Raw genomic sequence first — 21,166 nt, forward strand, 5'->3', positions numbered from 1 at the left:
ATTCTATACAAACCATGGCGATCACACTGCCAGAGCACTTCGTTGGCTCCTTCCCTATGGGTCGTTTTGCTATGCAACCACTTGTCCTCTTCCTCACTCCCCTGATAGACTAGGTGGTGAACTTCCTGAAAATGGGACTATCTTTTCATCTGGGTTTCATTGCATATGCAAAAACCTGATACCCAGCGGGTACACAATAAATGTTCGCTGCATAAAATGCTTCTGAAGATTCTTCATGCAAGTTAATATATGATGACTTCCTTGTAGAATTTAGTGTCTATGGATGCGCTATTAGGCTAGTTGAACTTCAGGCCCAGAGATTGCATGAAACCAAAATAAGGTCAAAATGGGGGAGGAGGAGGAGGAGGAGGAGAAGCGCAGAAAAGGACATTTCAAGCGGCGGGAGCACGAGAGGCAGGAAAGCCAAGGTAGTATCGGGCACCGGGAAGACATCACTATGCCTGGAAAATTAGAACATAAGGTGAAGGAGGGAGGTTCGAGCCAGATGCCTGTAGGGGTCTAAGGTCAACGACCAGAAAGAAGAAATAACAGGACTTGGACTGGAGACAATGAGAGGAAGGCGTAAAAAAGGCGGTGGTGCATCAAATTCTGCGGCCAAGAGCTCCAAGAAATGAAAAGCAGGATGAGAGGAGGAAATATGTTGTGTCCCCAAAGCTTCCTCTTATTTATGGGCGCTCCCGTTTCACAGAAGGTAAGCTGCAAGCACACTACTCGGTTCCTCAGGGCCAAGGGAGTGGAGGAGCCCCGCCTCTCTCCGTCACGTGGCCAGAAGCGCCGTTGGCACGTGACCCATCCCGCTCTAGGCCAATCAGCCTCCGCAGGGGCGGGGCGCAGAGTGTGAGGGGCGGCAGCAACACAGTCGAGGCCGCTTCTTCTCGCGAGCCTTGCCGCCGTTGCTCCTTAGCCGCCCACGGCCCGGAGTGAAGATCTCGCGAGGCTTGGGCGCTGCGGCGGTAGGAGGAGGACGGAGAAGGACGGAGCCTAGCTGTTGCTGCCTCCCTCGCTCACTCCTTCGCGCACTCGCCCGCCCCCTCCCTCCCTCCCCTCCCTTCCCCGGCCCCGGCTCCGGCCCCGGCCTCGGCCCATTCGCTGTTCGGTCTTCCGCAGGGAGGATGTCGGGCTCGTCGCTGCCCAGCGCCCTGGCCCTCTCTCTGTTGCTGGTCTCCGGCTCCCTCCTCCCAGGGCCAGGCGCCGCTCAGAACGGTAAGTGGGGCGCCGGGGGCGGGCCGGGCGGGGGCTGAGAGACGCCGGCGACCCGAGCAGGCCGTCCCGGGCCCGAGGAGGTGCCGGAGCAAGGGGAAGAGGGCCGGTCGAATCTGAGGGGCTGCGGACCCGAGAGGAGATGCCGGTCTGGAGTTCCAAGAGGCGCGGGTGTGAGAACCGAGGCGCCGGTCCGAGAGGTGGGGGCGTCCGTTAGGAGCCTGAGGTGTTGCAGACTTAGAGGCTCCGCATCTTGGGGCTCGTCGCTCCGAGTCAGGGAGGGGACACCCAGGAAGCCGACGTGAGGAGCTGGAGTAGCGGGGGCGGATGGGGAGGGGGCGCAGCTTTTAAAGAAGGAGGTGGAAAACAGGTATTTGTGGTTAAGGCGACGAGAGTGGTGTCAGGCTGCCCAAGAGAGCGGGGGTCCCGGGCACTGGGGTCATCTGGGATTCTACCGGAGCCCCGCGAGACCGGCGACATCCTTAAAAAAATAAGGGAGACTTTGGAGGGGGGAGGGGAGTCCTGAAGAATACTGAGCAGAGTACTAGAGCCCCAAGGAGGGGCAAAGACTCGGGGAACCTTGGATAAGGAGGTGGAGGGAAGGTAGGTGGAATGCTAAGGTAGTGGGTTGACTGCAGTAAGGGATCTGGAAAGAGAAGCAGCTGGGGCTCTCAACGAGATGGGGGAAGAGGGCTGGGTTTGCTAAGGAGGGTGGAGTGTTGGGCATTCTGGGGTAGTGGTTGGGAGAGCAAAAAGGAGTGTCTAAATAAGGAGAGGAAAAATGAGCAGAGGATGGGGAGAAAGGGTTGAAACTGAGGCAGGGGGAATATTTATTAGAGCAGTAAAGGTGCCTGGGTAGAGAGATGGGGGTGAGGCGAAGGCAGAAAATAAGGGAAGGGAGTAAAATACAGGAAGCCGGGGGTGTAATGTTGGTGTGCAGTGTGGAGGATATATTAGGGATGGGAGGAGCGGAGTTGTGGCGAGTGCTGGAGGATACTGGTTAGGCCTTTGGGAAGGCAGGGACACGTAACTGGAACTGCCCTGGTGGGACTGAATCCGCCTGAAGACCAGGCGATGGAGGAAGTGGGTTTTTAAGATCTAAAAGTTTCGAGGAAGAGCAGACATTATTTCTGAGGAACATACAAGTAGTTCCTGAGATGCGTGCAGGGGATGGTGGAAGCAGAATTCGGTTTTAAGCTGAAGCTCTTCAGAGAAGATGGAGAGAAATCGTGAGGAATCCCCGTGATGGGGGATCTGGACAGAGAATTCTGACTGGTGAGGACATGTGTTGCAATTCAGCTGCTGAATTGATCTTTCACCGGTGAAAAGTACTGTGAACTAGTTTCTGCTCTTGTGGAAACAGCCTTTAAAGTATTTTTATAGGGAAGAATTTATGAGAAGTCAGTACTAGAGAGTGAACTATAAATTACTTTTGCTAATTCCTCAGTGTCTTCATTATGCTAGAACAATTTAAAATTACTCTTGTTAGAATAGTTGAGATGTAATGGTTTTCAATTTTTTTTAATGAAAATGAAAAAAAAAATTGCCTCATTTAAAAAAAAAAAAAAGAGCCAGCGGAGTTAAGCATTCTAAGGAGAGTCTGGGCTTAAATGCTGAAGATTACAGTGAAAATGCATCAATAAAGGATTGAAAACCCATTATCCGTTAAATGTAAGTGTTGTAACAGATTGCACTAATCAAATCTTATGTATGCTTCACCGCCTTGAATTATCACTGCAGGGGTCAGCGAGGAAATATTCTTCTGTCTCTAGCATTGAACATGTGAAGTCTGTTGGGTAGTTTTCAATTTCCTCCAAAGCATGAGGCCGCTATGGAAGTCTGATTTGTGTCATCAGTTTTTAGTCTGTGTTAACAATGTGCCTTAAAGGAGCCTAATACTAGTTTCACCTTACCTATTTGATGTGTGGAAACAGCGTGGTTTCATTTGGCACAATAGGTGACAGATTGTTGATCTTAACGTGTTTAATCTCTGTGCTGTGGCTTGGCTTCTTTCAATGATTTATAATACGGTGAAATTGTAGTTTCTTAGCAACTAAAGCAAGGTTTTTGGATAGGCCTACCAAAGACTCAACTGGCTATTCTCAGCAATGTGTTCTAAATACAGCATAGTGCAGCTTTTCCTTGAAATGAGCTTGAATTCAGTCATATGACATGACTGGTGAAGTGGAGCTGAGCTTGTTCCTGACCCAAATGAATGTAAATTTAAAAGAAAAAAATGGCTGTTTTTTTGAGTTTGAGTCCATATAGGTAAGGATGCCATTTTATAGTTTTCTATAACATGTCTTATAAGATTCATGCTTTCAACTGGTAATAGCCCTACAATAGTCTGACCTCTTGTTATGGAGTTTATGTTTTCTTACATAGTGCATCAGAAATGGATACCATGCTCTGTATGATATCAAAATGTTAGATTATTTATTTAAAATGATGACTTAGGGAAAAAAACACCTAAGTGTTTCTGGATTAAGTATGTGGTAGTTTAGACTGAGTATAAATGTCTTTCAAAAAGTCTCTTTCATTATCCCGAAAATGAAAAATTTGGACCCTCAAGGTCTCTTACTTCTCACCTCTGTGACCCATTACCATAGAGACTCAAGGCTTTCATTCAGGTAGACTTTGTTTCTCATCCAAATATTTAGACTTGGTAGGACCACAGTTTAAATTAAAATCCTTAGTTACGGTGTTGGTTTTTTTGTATGTATCAAGAAAGTTGTAATTCATTTTAAAGGAAGAAACTTGTTTTAAAGGTGGGGAATGGGCTAAATGGGTGATGGGTATTAAGGAGGGCGCTTGTTGTTTTAAGTAAGTGAGGAATCATATATGTTAGCTCACTAGAATTTAAATAAAAACTTGAAAAAAAATTAAATTCCTCAAAAAAAGTAACCTTTTTGATAAGACATTCAAGAACTTTAGACTTTAAAATTGAAAGAGCGTAAGCCAAGCGTTATTATATGGTGATCAAGAACACAGACTTTGGATCCTGATAGACTTGTGTTTGAGTCCAGCCCTTTTAGCTAAGTGATTTTGAATAAAGTGCTTAATACTTCCAAATATCAGTTTTATCATCTGTAATTTGGAATTTATAATAGTGCCAGTCTCCTAGGGAATGATGCAAAGATTAAATGAGGTAATGGCCATAAAGTACTTAGATTTCTACCTGGCATATAGAGAGTGAGTTTTAATAGAGTGAATTTTTACTATATGTAATATATGTTACTATATGTGCCATATGCTATATTATGTAGTATAACAGTACTATATGTACTAAGTGCTCACTATAGTGTTAGCTGTTACTGTTATCCTTTAAAAAGTAGCATTATTATTTTTCTTCATGTATATGTTGAACCACTTGTTAGTTAATACGGTTCACTATCTTGAATAAAGTAAAGTAGGCCATTTTGAAGGCCCTCAATGGAAAGATTTGCGCTTGAGCTTATATAACTTAAAGTGACCAGCGGCGCTGCCTCTGCAGTTGCAAATTCTGGTGAGGAAGTTTGTATTTCCATTTCATTGTCAGGGAGATTTCATGGCTTTTTCTTTCAGTGAACGAAATATCTTTTCATATGGGCTAGATAGAATCTAGAAGTTTTTCATAGAATCCCATTGTGAAAAAGAAGTTGAATGTAGTGCCTGGCACACAGTAGGAGTGTTGGAGATGTTAACTGATGAAAGAATGTGGAATGGAGTGTAACAATGTAATATACTCATACTGAAAATATAAAATTGGATAATTAACACTGCTCAGTGGGAGAAAATAAGGAGCCTAATGAATTTTATTGTTATATTTTTTTAAACTTTTTAAATGTTTATTTACTTTTGAGAGAGAGAGACAGAGCATGAACGGGGGAGGGGAAGAGACACAGGGAGACACAGAATCTGAAGCAGGCTCCAGCCTCTGTGCTGTCAGCACAGAGCCCGATGCGGGGCTCAAACTCGCAGACCATGAGATCGTGACCTGAGCCGAAGTCAGATGCTCAACTGACTGAGCCACCCAGGCGCCCCATGAATTTTATTATTAATGAGCTCAACTTTAAGAAACTATTTTGCTTGGGTGATACTGGGTAGTTGTGAACATTGTGATTTGTAGCAATGCCAATATTTGAAATAGATGGTTCACAAATCTTTTTCTTTTCTGTCAAGTGCTGTTTGCTTCAATGGTTTGGCAGTTTTCTCTCCAAGTACATTTTTAGACATATATTCACTATTGATGGTGCATCTCTTCTTTGGGTGAACTTAAATGAGCTACAGAAGACAGATGTACCTAGAGCAGCTGTGGCACAAAAGACATGCCAGATGTCAAGCAACACATCTTAACATAATTAATCCAAATAAAATTTTAAATGACCAGAAGAAATAGTTTGCTTTGCAATAAAGCATTTCCTGAAGAGATTATAAGCCTCTAGTCTCTAAGGCAACTGACAGAAGTGTCACTGCTGATATCACGGAGCACTGAGGCAAGAGAAATTGGTCCTGGGTCTGGGGTGGAAAGGCCCTGTTACTACGTCAGGATTGGTCCTGTGCTCTTAAGTTTTTGTTTTTCAGCGTTACTAGATTCAAATTGGAAAGAGATGCAGATGGGGTTTTTGTGTTGTGAGACTTAATAGAGCTGACCTGCTAATACTCCAAGGTTTAAAACAACAAAAGGAAATAAAAGTCTTTAAATATAAATGTGCTCCATAGTCCAAACATTGGCCAAAAATTAAGATCGAAGATCATTACACGCCTGACTTTGAGTTATACAAATTTTCATGAGGAATTAGACTGTTATGTCTTGAAGGAATCCCGTTCTTTTTCTAAATACAATTTTGATATGAAATGTTTTCTCTAGTGGAGCATATTTTTAGACATTAGTAAAAGGCAAAATGTTACTGTATTGTCTTTTTCTTTTTTAAAATAAAAGTTAATTGTTTAACTGGGTCTGCAAAGATGAACAGATGTGGTCAAATAAGTGCTTTGACAATTTGAACACTTTCTCATTTACTTAGTTTGAGCTACTTTTTCAAAGTAAGGTATATGTAAAATCTGATACTTGCTGGATCTATGTAAAGGGTTTTGTTTGCAAGACAATTTGGGAAGGTAGCGAGTAGCTAATAATCTATACAAATGTGAAGTATGTGTAAAAACACAATGAATGACTATGTTGGATAAAATACAGGAGATGTTCAATAAAACTTTGGGTAAAATTGTGCAAAGAAGTTTTGGAAGAGGTGAATTCTGTAAATTTTCTACATCTGTTCAGTTTGGTTACAGTGAGCACAGTCTGGACAGGATCAGACATAGAGAATGACGTTGTAAGACAAAGGGAAAGGCTGCAGAAGTACAAGGAGAAAAGCAAGATGTAAGACTGAGGAATAAATATTCATTTGAGAAGCATCTGGAAAAATAGAATCTGTCAGAAAGAATAGAGCAGGAACTTCTAAAGTAAACTCACACATCAACAACAACAAAAAATGACGCGGAACTCCTGGGTGGCTCAGTCAGTTGAGCGTCCTGACTTCGTTCGGCTCAGGTCATGATCTTGCTGTCTGTGAGGTCGGGCTCTGTGCTGACAGCTCGGAGCCTGGAGCCTTGTTTGGATTCTGTGTCTCTCCCTCTCTCCTTCTCCCCCGCTCATTCTCATTCTCTCTCTCTCTCTCTCTCTCTCTCTCTCTCTCCCTCTCTCCCTCTCTCCCTCTCCCTCTCCCTCTCCCCCTCCCCCCTCTAAATTAACATTAAAAAAAATTTTTTTTAAATGATGCAGGGCGCCTGGGTGTCTCAGTAGGTGGCCTCCTACTTCGCCTCAGGTAATGATTTCATGGTTTATGGGTTTGAGCCTGGCATAGGGCTCTGTGCTGACAGCTCAGAGCCTAGAGCCTGCTACAGATGTGCCTCTCTCTCTCTCTCTCTCTCTCTCTCTCTCTCTGCCCCTCCTCCCTCACGCTCTGTCTCTCTCTCCTTCAAAAGTAAACATCAAAAAAATTTTGTTTTTTAAAATGGTGCGAAATCACCTCCTGTGACTTTCAGTGTGCCTCTTTAAATAAAACATTATTGTATTGTTTTACATGAATTGTTAAAACTACCATTGATGATGTGAAGTTTCTTTTTTTTTTTTTTTTTTTTTAAGTTTTTTATTAGAGAGACAGTGTGTGAAAGGGGAAGGGGCACTCAGAGAGAGGAAGACACAGAATCAGAAGCGGGCTTCAGGCTCTGAGCTGTCAGCACAGAGCCTGACGCAGGGCTCGAACTCACAGATGGGGAGATCATGGCCTGAGCCGAAGTCAGATGCTCAACCTACTGAGCCACCCAGGTGCCCCTGATGACATGGAGTTTAATTTTAAGCACCTTAGATAATGCATTTTTAAACTTGTTTGTGAGGTTATATAATATATAATACATGCTTCTCACTGAGTTTAAAGTGACATTGCAGCGATCTTACGAAAAAACATTATTTCTAGGTAAAACATTATCTGTTTTTCAAGAATTTATTCAGTTTAGGAGGAGTCCAGATTTGTACCTATCTAATTCTAATTTACTGTGTTACCTAAAACTGAAAGTAGTTCTAACTTTTGTCTGTTTTTATGTACATACAAAGATATACATTTGTTAATCAAACCTAATTAACTTGAGGTTAATTTTACCTAATTGCTCATAACTTTTTTTTGTTTTCATTGCTCATAACTTTTAATTGGTCTATCTGTGTAGGAATGGGGTTTAAATAATTTCTTAAGTATTTGCATACAGTAAATTAGTGGGAGACATATTTGATGTTCCTCACCCACTTGTTGGTTTTTTTTTGTTTCTTATTTTTGTTAGGTTTCGAATTTTATTTTTTTTTTCAACGTTTTATTTTTATTATTTTTTTTTATTTTTGGGACAGAGAGAGACAGAGCATGAACGGGGGAGGGTCAGAGAGAGAGGGAGACACAGAATCGGAAACAGGCTCCAGGCTCTGAGCCATCAGCCCAGAGCCTGACGCGGGGCTCGAACTCCCGGACCGCGAGATCGTGACCTGGCTGAAGTCTGATGCTTAACCGACTGCGCCACCCAGGCGCCCCAGGTTTCGAATTTTAAAAACCCAGTCCTATCTCTTCATTAAAACAGATTGTGGTCAGCTTTGATGGAAACAATCTTGTGTACTAAAAAGTTGTGAATGGTATTTTGCATCTCTGAAAACAATTATGGAATGTTTTAAGACTGGCTTTCTTTCCAGATAATCTTAATTACTAGAAGCTTATGGTGTGTTTTATGGTATTTTCTAGAAGTATATCAGTTTAGATATGCTTTGCTTCGTTCTGTTTTAGCTTGGTTTATATTGTTCTTACACCCAAGTATCGCTTCAAAGTGACTAGACAGTGAAATATAAATGAGACAATGTGAAATGACTCTGAAAGTGTCAGGGTTCTATATATTATGTAAGATTCTATTATCAGAAAACATTAAGTTCCAAAATGTACCAGTAGTTTAAATCATATTCAAATGTATACTCACATTCTAAAAGTGATTAAATATAAAATACTGTACAAGACAAAAGGTCAAGTCCTTTTCTGATAGAATATTAACAAGGCGAAATGTTCCTTATGCAGTATGATACAGTAAAAAGAAGAGTGTACTTGTGTATATAAATTGTTAGGACATTGATTCTTCTTTTCTTCCTGATACAGCATTTGAAAACCACTTTGACTAGATGATTTCTAAATTCCCTTCCAGTTCTAAAATTACACAGTTCTATTGACCTTATAACTTAGAGGCCCGAGGGAGAGAATACTTTATTTTAATAAGTTTTTAGAAACTTACTTTTTGGAAATAAGAAAAATTGACTTTGAGGCATATACTGCTTTGAAATCCCAACTGCCTGTAAACCTACTTCAGACAATGTTTGTAGTTTTTGTTTCAAGGAAGGCAGAATGGTGTAATAGAGATTTTATATTAAACTCACTGGGAAAATTGCCAGTGTGAGTTAAACATTTTAAGAAATGAAAATCACTGCCAGGTAGATAGATATTTTGTGTTCTTTCTGTTGGTTGAAAAGTAGTTGACTGGGGCGCCAGGGTGGCTCAGTAGGTTACGCATCAGACTTAGGCTCAGGTCGTGATCTCGCTGTCCATGGGTTCAAGCCCTGCATCAGGCTCTGTGCTGACAGCTCAGAATCTGGAGCCTGCTTTTTGGATTCTGTGTCTCCCTCTCTTTCACCCCCTGTCCTTCAACCTCCTAACCCCCCACCCCCTCCCCCCCCCCCCCAACTCATGCTCTGTTTCTCTCTCAAAAAATAAACTTTAAAAAAAAAAAAGAAAGAAAAGTAGTTGGCTATTGTGGAGGCCATGAAGAGAAAATGAGGCACACTAAATAATTGTGTTCTCCTTTGAGCAGGTTTGTTTTCTATTTATGACTTCATTTCTCTTGTCTTAGGTTTTTTTTTTTTTTTTTTTTTTTTTTAGATCTCTAACCCTTTCCATTATAGTTGAACAAGACAATCGAACTATTACTGGAATTAAATCTGAGGAAGTTCCTAGAGAGATAGTCCTTAGAAACAGTGTGTTGAAGAGTCTCAATTTTTTTTAATGTTTATTTATTTTTGAGAGAGAGAGGGGGGCAGAGCATGAGCAGGGGAGGGGCAGAGAGAGAGGGAGACAGAATCTGAAGCAGGCTCCAGGCTTTGAGCTGTCAGCACAGAGCCCGACGTGGGGCTCAGACTCACAGACCATGAGTTCATGACCTGAGCCGAAGTCAGACGCTTAGCCGACTGAGCCACCCAGGCACCCCTCAAAAGTCTCAATTTATATGTTTATTCATTATACTTCTTTGTATTTGTTAGGTATGTCCATTTCCTTGCTTTTTTAAAAATGTTTTTGTTAGAATTTCAAACATACAGAGCGAGTAATGTAATAATCTCCCATATACTTATCTAGTTTCAAGTGTTATCAACTACATCCTTGCTGCTTATTAATTTTAAAATAACCTGATAATTAACATTACAAATTGAATTTTCTAGTTGCTGAAATACACTTAGTAGACATTAGCTTATATTATTAGTAAAATAGAAACAATTTGGTTCACATTTAATTATGTTGAAATGATTCTAAAAATATAAAAGCTCTTTAGAAAAAGACTTTCACACTTTAGTCTGTGACCCAGATGGAGAAATAGATTTTATTTGTGACTAACTAGATGCATAAATATGTAACATTTTGTACAGCAATGTCTGCACTTTGTAATGTATATGAAGAAAACTATTGTGACCTGGCTAGATCCTTAGTTCATTAATGGATGGTGAGACTCCTGTTTGAAAAACAGCCTTTTCTAGTATGGAGTAGTTTTGGGTTGTTTTGTTTTTATTTGTTATATGCCATGTTAGTCTGGAACAATCTGATGATTTTTATAAACATAGTAAAGATTTTCACAACATATCTGTCAGTAGTATCAACATGTACTGTTACTGGTCACTATTAAAGAGGAAAATACAGCATTGTTGAATTAATACATTAGCCATTACTTGTATAATACTGGTTTTTGTTTTCCCTATTTGGATTTGGGACATAGAGGAAGCTACAGTAATTTGAATATCATAAGCAAAACATAAGTTTTGTAGTATGTTTAGTTGTCCTTTTAAATTAGAACTTACGTTCCTTATTCTGTAGCCCCTGCCTTCGAATTATTGGTTGAGTACAGGGCTGGTAGCTCTACCTGTTTACTCAGAGCTAAATGCTTACTCTGATGCTGTTGTCTGAGGCACTTTGCTGGTGAGTCCAGAATGACTTGAGCACTGGCCAGAGGAAGGGAGGGAAAAAGAAAGAAGCATCACAGAAGAATCATTAGCCTTTCATGTTTAAGATCCTAGAGTTGGCAAGTTTGTTTTCTCATTTTTAGACATTGCTTAGAGGGGAAAAAAAGGCAACAATATGTCCTTTGTTCTGTTTTGGCAACTATTGGAATACTCTGTTTCTCCCTCCCTTCCTCCCTTCCTTCCTTCCTTCCTTCCTTCCTTCCAAAGACCTTATTTTTAAAGTAATCTCTACACCCAACTTGGGGCTTGAACTCAACAACCCTGAGATCAAGAATCATAGGCTCTACTGATGGAGCCAGAGGCACCACTGAAATACTTCTCAGTCCATAGATTGAAGGAATATGTTACATTTAACTTAGGATTTTTCATTTTTAATTTAAGTTTAGCAGGTTGGAAACCATTGTGGAACAACTGGAAAAAATGGCATAGTAGCTTCAGCATTGAAATTGTACTTGTTAATGTTGAACATCAAATCATTCACCAAGGAAGATGAAATAAATGGTCTTAATGCAAACCAGGAAACTGCTACCTGGGAAAAAGCAGCTATAAAGAGGTTTCAGATAACTTGCTGGGAGCTGTCATTGAATTACCCTTAGACAAGTAACCTAGTGATCACATATCAAAATTATGGAACTTCTAACAGTATTACTGTTTTCTTACTAGGATAGAACTTCAAATAATTATGAACCCTTTCTATCCACATTTAAGATGAAATGCAGATAATTCTACATTTTTTATAAGTTTTTTTTTTTTTAACGTTTATTTATTTTTGAGACAGAGAGAGACAGAGCATGAACGGGCGAGGGTCAGAGAGAGGGAGACACAGAATCTGAAACAGGCTCCAGGCTCCGAGCTGTCAGCACAGAGCCCGATGCGGGGCTCGAACTCATGGACCGCGAGATCATGACCTGAGCCGAAGTTGGCCGCTTAACCGACTGAGCCACCCAGGCGCCCCCAGATAATTCTACATTGATGGTAACATAAGACTTAGGAAAAAATCCTGAGGGATCTAAATTTAGGAAAAGGGAGCACTAGGGGGGATATGATTATCTATTAATACCTTCAAGGTAGCAGTGTAAATGAAGTAAGGGAATTAGGCAGTCTCCAAAGATGGATGGGCTGTATGAAAGAGCGGTGGCCTAGAGCAGGAGGAAGAAAAGTATAGGTTTAGTATTTAAGATTTTAATGAAACTAGCAGAAGAATAGTTATTTGCACTTACTCATTGTCAGAGCCATTATAAGTAGGACAAAGAGCTGATTGGGAGGGACCTCATAAAACAAAAGGGAGGATCTCTTTCTGTTATATCTAGTACTTAGAAGCTCAATAATAGAAGAAAAAACCTTTATGGAAATGAATATAAAATGAAATGGATGTCCAGAAGTTTCTAAGGGTCAGAATTAGTTTGTTTCCAACACTAAAGTTCTGTGATTATGAATTCAAGAAAAATGGTAGATTAATTTTGAAATCCACTAAAGTAGCTTTTTTTTTTTTTTTTTAAGGTAGCTTTTTAATACATTAAAAAAAATCTTTCAGGGAGAGGGGGAGAGAGAGAGAGAGAAAGAAAGAATCCCAAGCAGGCTCCACACTCAGCTCAGAGCCCAGCGAAGGCTCAATCCCATGACCCTGGGACTGACCTAAGCCAAAATCAAGAGTCAGCAGCGATCAAAAAGACTGAAATCTTGCCATTTGCGACAATGTGCATGGAACTAGAGTGTATCATGCTAAATGAAATAAATCAGAGAAAGAAAAAAACATTTCACTCGTGGAAGTTTAAGAAAACAGATGAACACAGGTGAAGGGAAGTAAAAATAAGATAAAAACAGGCAGACAAACCATTGACGGAGAACAACGTGTGGGTTGCTGGTGGGGTGTTTGTTGAGTAGGGGGATGGGCTAAAGGGGCTTGGGGCATTCAGGAGGGCACTTGTTGGAATGAGCACTGGATGTTACATGGAAGTGATGAATCACTAAATTCTTTTCCTGAAATCATTATTACACTATATGTTAACTAACCTGGATTTAAATTTTAAAAAAAGGAGAAAAGGAGGAAAAGGGGAAAAAAATCAAGAGTCAGATGCTCAATCGACTAAGCCTCCCAGGTACCCCTAAAGTAGCTTTTAGGATCTACCTGTAACGCTGAAAATGGGATTCTCTTTATTATAACCTTCATAAACAACTTTTTGTGTTTAGTTATCAGAAACCTATACAATGAAACTTTTACAGTTTGTTTTACACTTGGAAGCATAAGCTTCAGAAGAGTTCATTCACTAGACTGCGTGGAACCTAGTAAAAGTTTAACCTTTGGCTCTTAGAAATTAGGCTTTGTCTTTTATATGGTAAATGTCAGCTATTAAGAAAGACTTATCAACAGAAAAGAGCACTTACAGACTCTCATTAAGACTTCATTGGTCAAAGTTCTGCTGCATAGAAGCCTTCCCTTATTCTTTGAGTGGGAGCTGGTGCTGTAATACTTTGGTAGAGTGGGAGCTCACTTTAATTAGTTCAGAGTGTAGGGTTGCTAGATAAAATGCAAGATGTCAGTTATATTTGAATTTCAGATAAACAATGAGAAATTTTTATTTGTTATTGTTTTATTTGTTAAACAGTAGAAGAATGTCTTTTTCCACCCCCATTTTGGTTTTCCATTTAGAACTTAAGGACAAAGAGTCTTGTAATTTGGTGAGTTTGAAATCTTTTTTTTTTTTTAAGTTTATTTATTTTGAAAGAGAGAGAGAGAGAGAGAACGCGCGCGCACATGCAGTGGAGGAGTAGAGAGGGAGAGAGAATCCCAAGCAGGGGATTTGATGTGGGGCTCAAACTCATGAACTGTGAGACTTAAGCTGAGCAGCAACCAAGAGAGTTGTGTGCTTAACCGACTGAGCCACCCAGGGGCCCCCAAAACAAATCTTTTTTTTTTTTTTTTTTTTTTTTTAATTTTTGGGACAGAGAGAGACAGAGCATGAACGGGGGAGGGGCAGAGAGAGAGGGAGACACAGATTCGGAAACAGGCTCCAGGCTCTGAGCCATCAGCCCAGAGCCCGATGCGGGGCTCGAACTCACGGACCGTGAGATCGTGACCTGGCTGAAGTCGGACGCTTAACCGACTGCGCCACCCAGGCGCCCCCCAAAACAAATCTTTTTAAAGTAGATTTAATATGATCCAAATTGTTTTATATTGCAAATTGTGTATGAGAAAATAGGGTAGGTTTTTTTTTTTTTTTTTGGTTCCATCACATTTCTATATATGTTCTTCAGTTCTGTTATATTTGATAGAATATGTTTTTTATTGTCTAAAAATTGAAGCTATTTTCAGGAAGGATGTGAGCAGAAGGTCTCAGGTTAGATTTTTTAGCAATTCCTCTCTTCTTACCTAAAAATATTTTAAAATTTAGGGCACTATTGCCCGAGGGTATATGACAGAGATGATTCTGGGGTTATTAGTTCAAAGATTGTGCTTCAGATTTTTACTCAGGGGCTTGGAATGTATTTGCATTATTGGTGTGGAAGAAAAGTATAAATGAAGATATGACACACCCTTTTCCTCCTAGTGGGTTCAGAATAATTTTTGCTTGCTGAATTATAGCCACCTGATGTAAAGAGTCAGAAAGTAGATGTTAGCTCTGCAGTATAGGGATATGATTTCTTTACAGTTAAATTTTATTTTATTTATCTATTTTAAAAAAATGTTTATTTTTGAGAGAGTGAGTGCACGAGAGTGCACAAACGGGGGAGGAGCAGAGAGAGAGAGAGAGGGAGAAGAGATACATAGAATCCGAAGCAGGCTCCAGGCTCTAAGCTGTTGGCACAGAGCCTGACACAGGGCTCAAACCCATGAACCGTGAGATCATGACCTGAGCTGAAGTCGGATGCCTAACTGAGCCACCCAGGCACCCCTACAGTTAAATTTTAATACTAAGAAAAATCATGGTTTTGTGAACTTTAATTATAAGGTCTTTGACCAGAGGTGTGCCACTATGTATTAATAGTTCAGTATAAGAGATTTTACTTTCTGTCCTTTTGATGTGGGCTGGGGTGAGGTGGCTATAAAAATAACAAGAATTGAACAATGTAAGAGGTTCCAGGGTGAATGATATAAAGTAGCATAAAACATAATCATAATTATACATTTATTTGAAATATATTTAATGCAGTCTTAAGTGTTAAAAATAATTCATGGTTTTTATGAAACTAGAAAATTAATATAGTTTAAATTTGGTGCCTAAATTCAGTTGGAGACCATATTACAGGATAAACTGATAGATTCTTTCCTCCCTGTGAATGTAAAATGTAAATACAAACTATGTTTAAAATGTTATTTTTGTGGGACATTGTGGCTAAGTAGAAAAAGCACTGCATTTGGCAGTAGACTTGAATTCCTATTTCCATTTTAGTTGCTATGGTTTCTATTTTTTAAGTTGGTATAATACTTAATCTATAGGATTTTCATTAGATTAAATGATGTGCAGGAAACTGCTTTATAGACTGCTGTATTGTAAAGTGGCATGCATGTGTCGTATTCAGTTGTATAGGACCTTGTCCTTTATAAGAGTATTTACCCTTATAGGTTAACTGCAACCCTGGTGGTTCATAGGAAATTGAAGAGGAAAATAAAGTACTAATGAGAAGGGCAAGATTAATTCAAGGTTGGTTTTCTGACAAATGATGACTATATTTTAGAATATGCATTTTATTTTATTTGAATGTGCATTTTATTTGTTTGTTTCTTATTTATTATAGAGAGAGCATGTGCACTTGTGAACAGGGGAGGGGCAGAGGGAGAGAGAAAATCCCAAGCAGGCTCCACGATGTAGGGCTTGATCCTACCACCCTGGGATCATGACCTAAGCTGAAATCAAGAATCGACACTCAACTGACTGAGCTACCCAGGTGCCCCTAGAATGTGCATTTTCGTTGGTTGTCAGCAGACTAGCCTTTTGACTGAATCATCCTCCCTCTGCTAGGGAAGGCTGATACTAAAATTTTATAGTCTTTGAAGTGTGCTTCCCTGTACTGCTGTCATCTCATGTTAAATCTGGTTACAGGGACACCCTGTTATGCCTCATCCCTATTCATTCCTTCCCCTAGATAGATGACAGAAAGTAAAGTATATTTTGTGTCCTCATTTTTTAACACATTTTCGTAACTCTCCTTTGCTATCCTCCATGAACCTCATAGATGTTTTAAGCTTCCTACACATTAAGAAAAAAAATACGTAATTCCATAAATGTAATGTAAAGGAGAATATAACTTAAAATACTTATTTCAGTCTGAATGTTCAGGCATGGCTGCATAGGAAGGCAGTGAGGTAGCCTGCCATTTATATTCTTATGTAGAAAAACCAAGAATGTGATAACTCCAAATGCAGGCTGATATAGTTCTGCTTTGTAAAGGTGATTCAGATACCACAGGTGGCATTGGTATTGACAGTGTCATTTTCTGAGAAAGTGAACAAGTTTTGGTGAAGTTTCAAATGAAACAAAGTCCAGTTTATCCTCACTTTATGTAGTAATTGCATTCCTGGAAGATTGAATGATGATTAAAGTCATGTAAATATTTGTTTATTGTTTTTTACTTTGTGTTATATTTAAAACAGAGTTTCTAGGCTCAGAGCAAGGTTTTCATCTTGAATGTCATTTGAAAGTTGTGTAGGGAGAGGGGGACAACTCTTTGTTGCGCAAGACATTCCTACTTTGTGGGATATTGAGGATCCCTGGACTTGGCCTACTAGAGGCTAGTAGTACCATCTCAATCATGTATCAATCAAAAATACACCCACAGATTTCCAAAATGCTCCATAAAAGGCAGAGCAATCTCTGTTGAAAATATCTCCATGATTCCCTCCACTTGTAAATATCCTCTGCTAGAGGATTATAGTACCTAGTCCCCAGGACAACCATTGGTCAAAGCCACACTGTTCTAGGAATGGAAAGGCAAGGAGAGCAGCTGTTTACTTGTTTTTATTCATTTTGTTAACATGCATTAAATTTTTTTTTAATGTTTATTCATTTTTGAGAGAGAGACACAGTGCAAGTAGGGGAGGGGCCGAGAGAGAAGGCGACACAGAATCCAAAGCAGGCTGGAGGCTCTGAACCGTCAGCACAGAAACTGAGCAGGGCTCCAACCCATGAACCATGAGATCATGACCTGAGCCAAAGTCTGATGCTTAACCAACTAAGTCACCCCAGGCGCCCCTCTTTTTGTTAATATGCGTGAAAGCAGGGGTTGCAAATTCAGTTATTGCAGGAGCGAGGCAAGTACTGCTTGCTAAACTGCATTACATGCTTGGACTGAAAACACTGCAAGTTGGACCTCTAAAAATACTGTACTGGTCAAATAAAACTGTCGCTGGACCCCGTTTTGCATGCCCTTTACCAAAGGATTATATTATGAGTTTTGAAGCCTGAGACATTGGATTGGAGTCCTGATTTTTGTCAGTTCTCTTAATCCCCGTTTCCTTATCTGTTAACTAGGAATAACAGACACCTCATACACACAGTGGTGGTTAGGATGAGATTGCATATGTAAATCACTTAGCATGATACTTGACGCAAGATATGTGCTGGATAACCTTTTCTGTCACTAATACCATTTCAGTTATCTTGGTTTACTTTTTTTTTTTTTTTTTTTTTAAATTTTTTTTTTTCAACGTTTATTTATTTTTGGGACAGAGAGAGACAGAGCATGAATGGGGGAGGGGCAGAGAGAGAGGGAGACACAGAATCAGAAACAGGCTCCAGGCTCTGAGCCATCAGCCCAGAGCCCGACGCGGGGCTCGAACTCACGGACTGCGAGATCGTGACCTGGCTGAAGTCGGACGCTTAACCGACTGCGCCACCCAGGCGCCCCTCTTGGTTTACTTTTTAATCTCAAAGCTAGCTGTGTTTTATAGTGAAATGATTATGAAATTTGAAATCTCTAATATGGGGATATTAGTCCCTTATTTTTAATAAAAACAAGGAAGTAATTAAAATGAAAGTTTTCGGCTAACACACAACCTATCAACCATTTAAGGTATTTGGAGCTTGATGCTTATAACCCTAAACATTGCTAATTCCAAACTATTTCGGTAGATCAGTGACTTTTGGTTAGCTTTCAATTTTAACTTAGCAATTATGTTTATTTAGCAGTGCTATTTAATTTTGAAGTAGCGATATTGCTAATACTACAACACTTTATTGCACCTTCAAAATTAGATTATGCCATAGTAGTGACATATTTTTATAGTTGTTGCTTGAGTGAGAAATTTAGCAACATAATTTTCACTAGGAAACTCACATGTATCACTTTCTTCCAGTTGTGCACTGAATGCTTTAAAGGTTCCACATTTTCTTTGTTCTTGTAAAATGCTTTAAAAGCATGTAGATCTTGCTGTACATCTTGTTTTCATACTTTAGCAGCAGGAAGTTTTTTTTCTTTTTAACTTTAGGCATTAAGACATACCTAAATGATTAAGGCAATACAAGAAATGTGTGCTTTATTCCTTTATTCCCATCCTCAGAATTCTGTTGTTCATCTTTGTTTTCCTCCACAATATGATTTAGAGTCATTTTTAAGAGCTCTGTGCTTTTTATATATGTGTATATGTATATATATGTATATGTATGTATATATACATGTATATATATGTATATACACATGTGTGTATATACATGTATATATATGTATATACACATGTGTGTGTATATACGTATATGTGTGTATATACATATATGTGTAAGACCAAGAAATATATATAAAATATATATATATAGTATACATACAGTATACATATAATTTTTTAAAGTCCTTTTTTTTTCTTATTTGGAATGAAAAAGGCCCTCTCAGTGGGCCAATTTCAGGTATCAAGAATTCAGTCATCATCAATGTAATTCCCTTCAGTGACAATGAGTAACAACAGATGTTGCTTTTTTTCCTATTTTTTTTTTTCTATCTTAATTTTAGTTCTTACCCATACCTATCTGGTCTTGTCCATTCTGGTGTCTTCCATTGTTTCTAGGCAAACATTTGGCACTTTTAAATTCTTTGTTCTGTTTTATTTGAATATCTTTGAGGCAGAGGGGTGGCAAATTCAATTATACTTGTCATATGCAAAGTTTAGTTTAATTGCTCATGTTTTTGAGCCAGAGTGTTTGCATATTGTGACTTCTGGGTATTTTTGCTTTTCCTAATAAATAGCTGTTTAATGATTTTCTTTATGTGATGGAGATTTTTCTAACATGCTCTTAAAATCTTTTAATTCCCACAGGGTTATAATGTCCATATTTTCCAGAAACTGCTCAGCTAGTCTTCAAGGACTAGCACAAAGGAAGTTAATTCCTTATAGAAGTGAGGACATAAAGAGAGAAAGAATTCCAGGCAGGTGGCTAGTAATGAATATTGATTATGAACTATGAGATGCTTACTGTGGGCTGGCAAATTTTAGTGCTTCCCTGCAAAGCTACCACTTACTGTGAAGTGCACATGAAACATTCTGAAATGTCTGCCTATAGAGCATATAATTTGCTATCCTTTGGCAGGCAGACATTAAAATTCAATTATGGGATGGGGGTGGTGCTAGGGGTAATCAGGTTTTACAACTGTAGGACTAAAGGGCAAACTTTGATGTTCACTAAAGAAAAAAAAACTAGCGTATATGGAGTAGTAATTCTTTAGAGACAACACTAAACTATAGTGAAAATTGAGAAATTACCAGTAGAAGTATGAGATGGCTAGCATTTGTATTTATTTCAGTAACAAGTATGTATATTTTAGCAGCTTTAAAGTCAGAATGGGAAAGAAACAATGGGAATGTGTTTTCAGTAGCGTCTTAGAGTATCACTTTACCATTCTGCAACAGTATCCATTTGTCACTGAAACAGCTCAAGAATTGTATCAAGTCTTAAACTCTCAAAATACACCACTGGAAAAACTTAACAGGCCCAGTAGTAACTAGGAGAGCCTGAGGTAACCAGATACATAAAACTTGTCAGCTATCTCTACCTAAAATATAATGAAGTTTTCATTGGGTTGAATTTTCAAAGAATGGATATAATTTACTACAGGAGGGAATATTAGCAGACAGGGAGGATAAACCTTCCTGCCTTGGATACTAGTTAACCATTTTGATGTGGAGTTATTTCATTTAAGTTTTTGAAAAAAGGGGATAGTTACTGGATCAAAAAATTATGAAAGGGCTTGCTTACATGGTAATTTCAAATAATACCCAGGTGTATAAGGTAAAATATTAAAGTTCCTCCTTTTATGCCTTGATTCCCACTCTCCAGGAACAAGCACTGTTAGTAGTCTGTTGGGTATCCTTACAAAGCTTGTTCTATGTAGACATAATTTATAGACTGTAAAGCTCTAGTAGTATTAATTATGATATAATTTATCTTGGTATTTATAGCCTTCCTTTATTGACTATGGTAATTGGAATGATAGATATTTTTATTTATTAAGTGTATGGAGCCTTTAGAATACATCTGTTGTTACTCATTGTCACTGAAGGGAATTACATTGATGATGACTGAATTCTTGATACCTGAAACTGGCCCACTGAGAGGGCCTTTTTCATTTCAAATAGGGAAAACTTTATTAAATGGAAAAGAACAATATATTTATTTCTATCTTGGGGCATATTTTTTTTTTTTTGGCTGAAATCTTGAATGTTCACTCATTTAATATCTTAGCCATGTGGATAATTCCTGGGACAACTCTGCTAGTTTTTAGTGAAAGCATTCTGGATACAATTTTGCTGTCCCTTTTCAAGAGAAGCGGCAATATTTTGCTGGTGTTTGGGAGACTAAGTAATATAACCTCATTGTGATGGTGGAGGGGTACTACTTAATCTTGGAGGTATGAGATACTGAAGACCTGAAACAAGATGATTAGAATACAAATAAATAATTATGAAAGGAGAGAACAGAGTTGAATTGTTGCCTGAATTTTGGGATTTCCTGAGGAATCAAGGAGGGAGCAGATTGTAGTGGATAAAATATTAGTGAATAGGATTCAGAAGATTTGGATTCTAGTAAGGGTGCTGCACTTGAATTAGAGCCTCTTTGGACCATGGTATATGTTAAGTTGTAGATTGGGGCAAGAATTAGATTTAAGTTTTCAACTTTTTAAAAATGTTTGTTTGTTTTGTGAGAGAAGGAGAGAACCTGTGCATGAGATGAGTAGGGG

At 39.1% G+C, this 21,166-nt stretch overlaps 1 protein-coding gene across 1 annotated transcript in view; it reads left to right on the top strand.

The window, feature by feature from the left end:
* The first annotated feature begins 346 nt into the window (after window positions 1-346).
* The window catches only part of NPTN (neuroplastin), a 74,876-nt gene continuing 54,056 nt past the window's right edge, over window positions 347-21,166 (top strand). The window contains exons 1-2 of the mRNA XM_047863008.1: window positions 347-428; window positions 1,129-1,224. Of these exons, the coding sequence (XP_047718964.1) occupies window positions 347-428; window positions 1,129-1,224 (178 nt within the window). The remainder of the gene's footprint in view (window positions 429-1,128; window positions 1,225-21,166) is intronic.

The sequence above is a fragment of the Prionailurus viverrinus genome, chromosome B3 (genome assembly GCF_022837055.1).
Source record: "Prionailurus viverrinus isolate Anna chromosome B3, UM_Priviv_1.0, whole genome shotgun sequence".
Classification (NCBI taxonomy): Eukaryota; Metazoa; Chordata; class Mammalia; order Carnivora; family Felidae; genus Prionailurus; species Prionailurus viverrinus.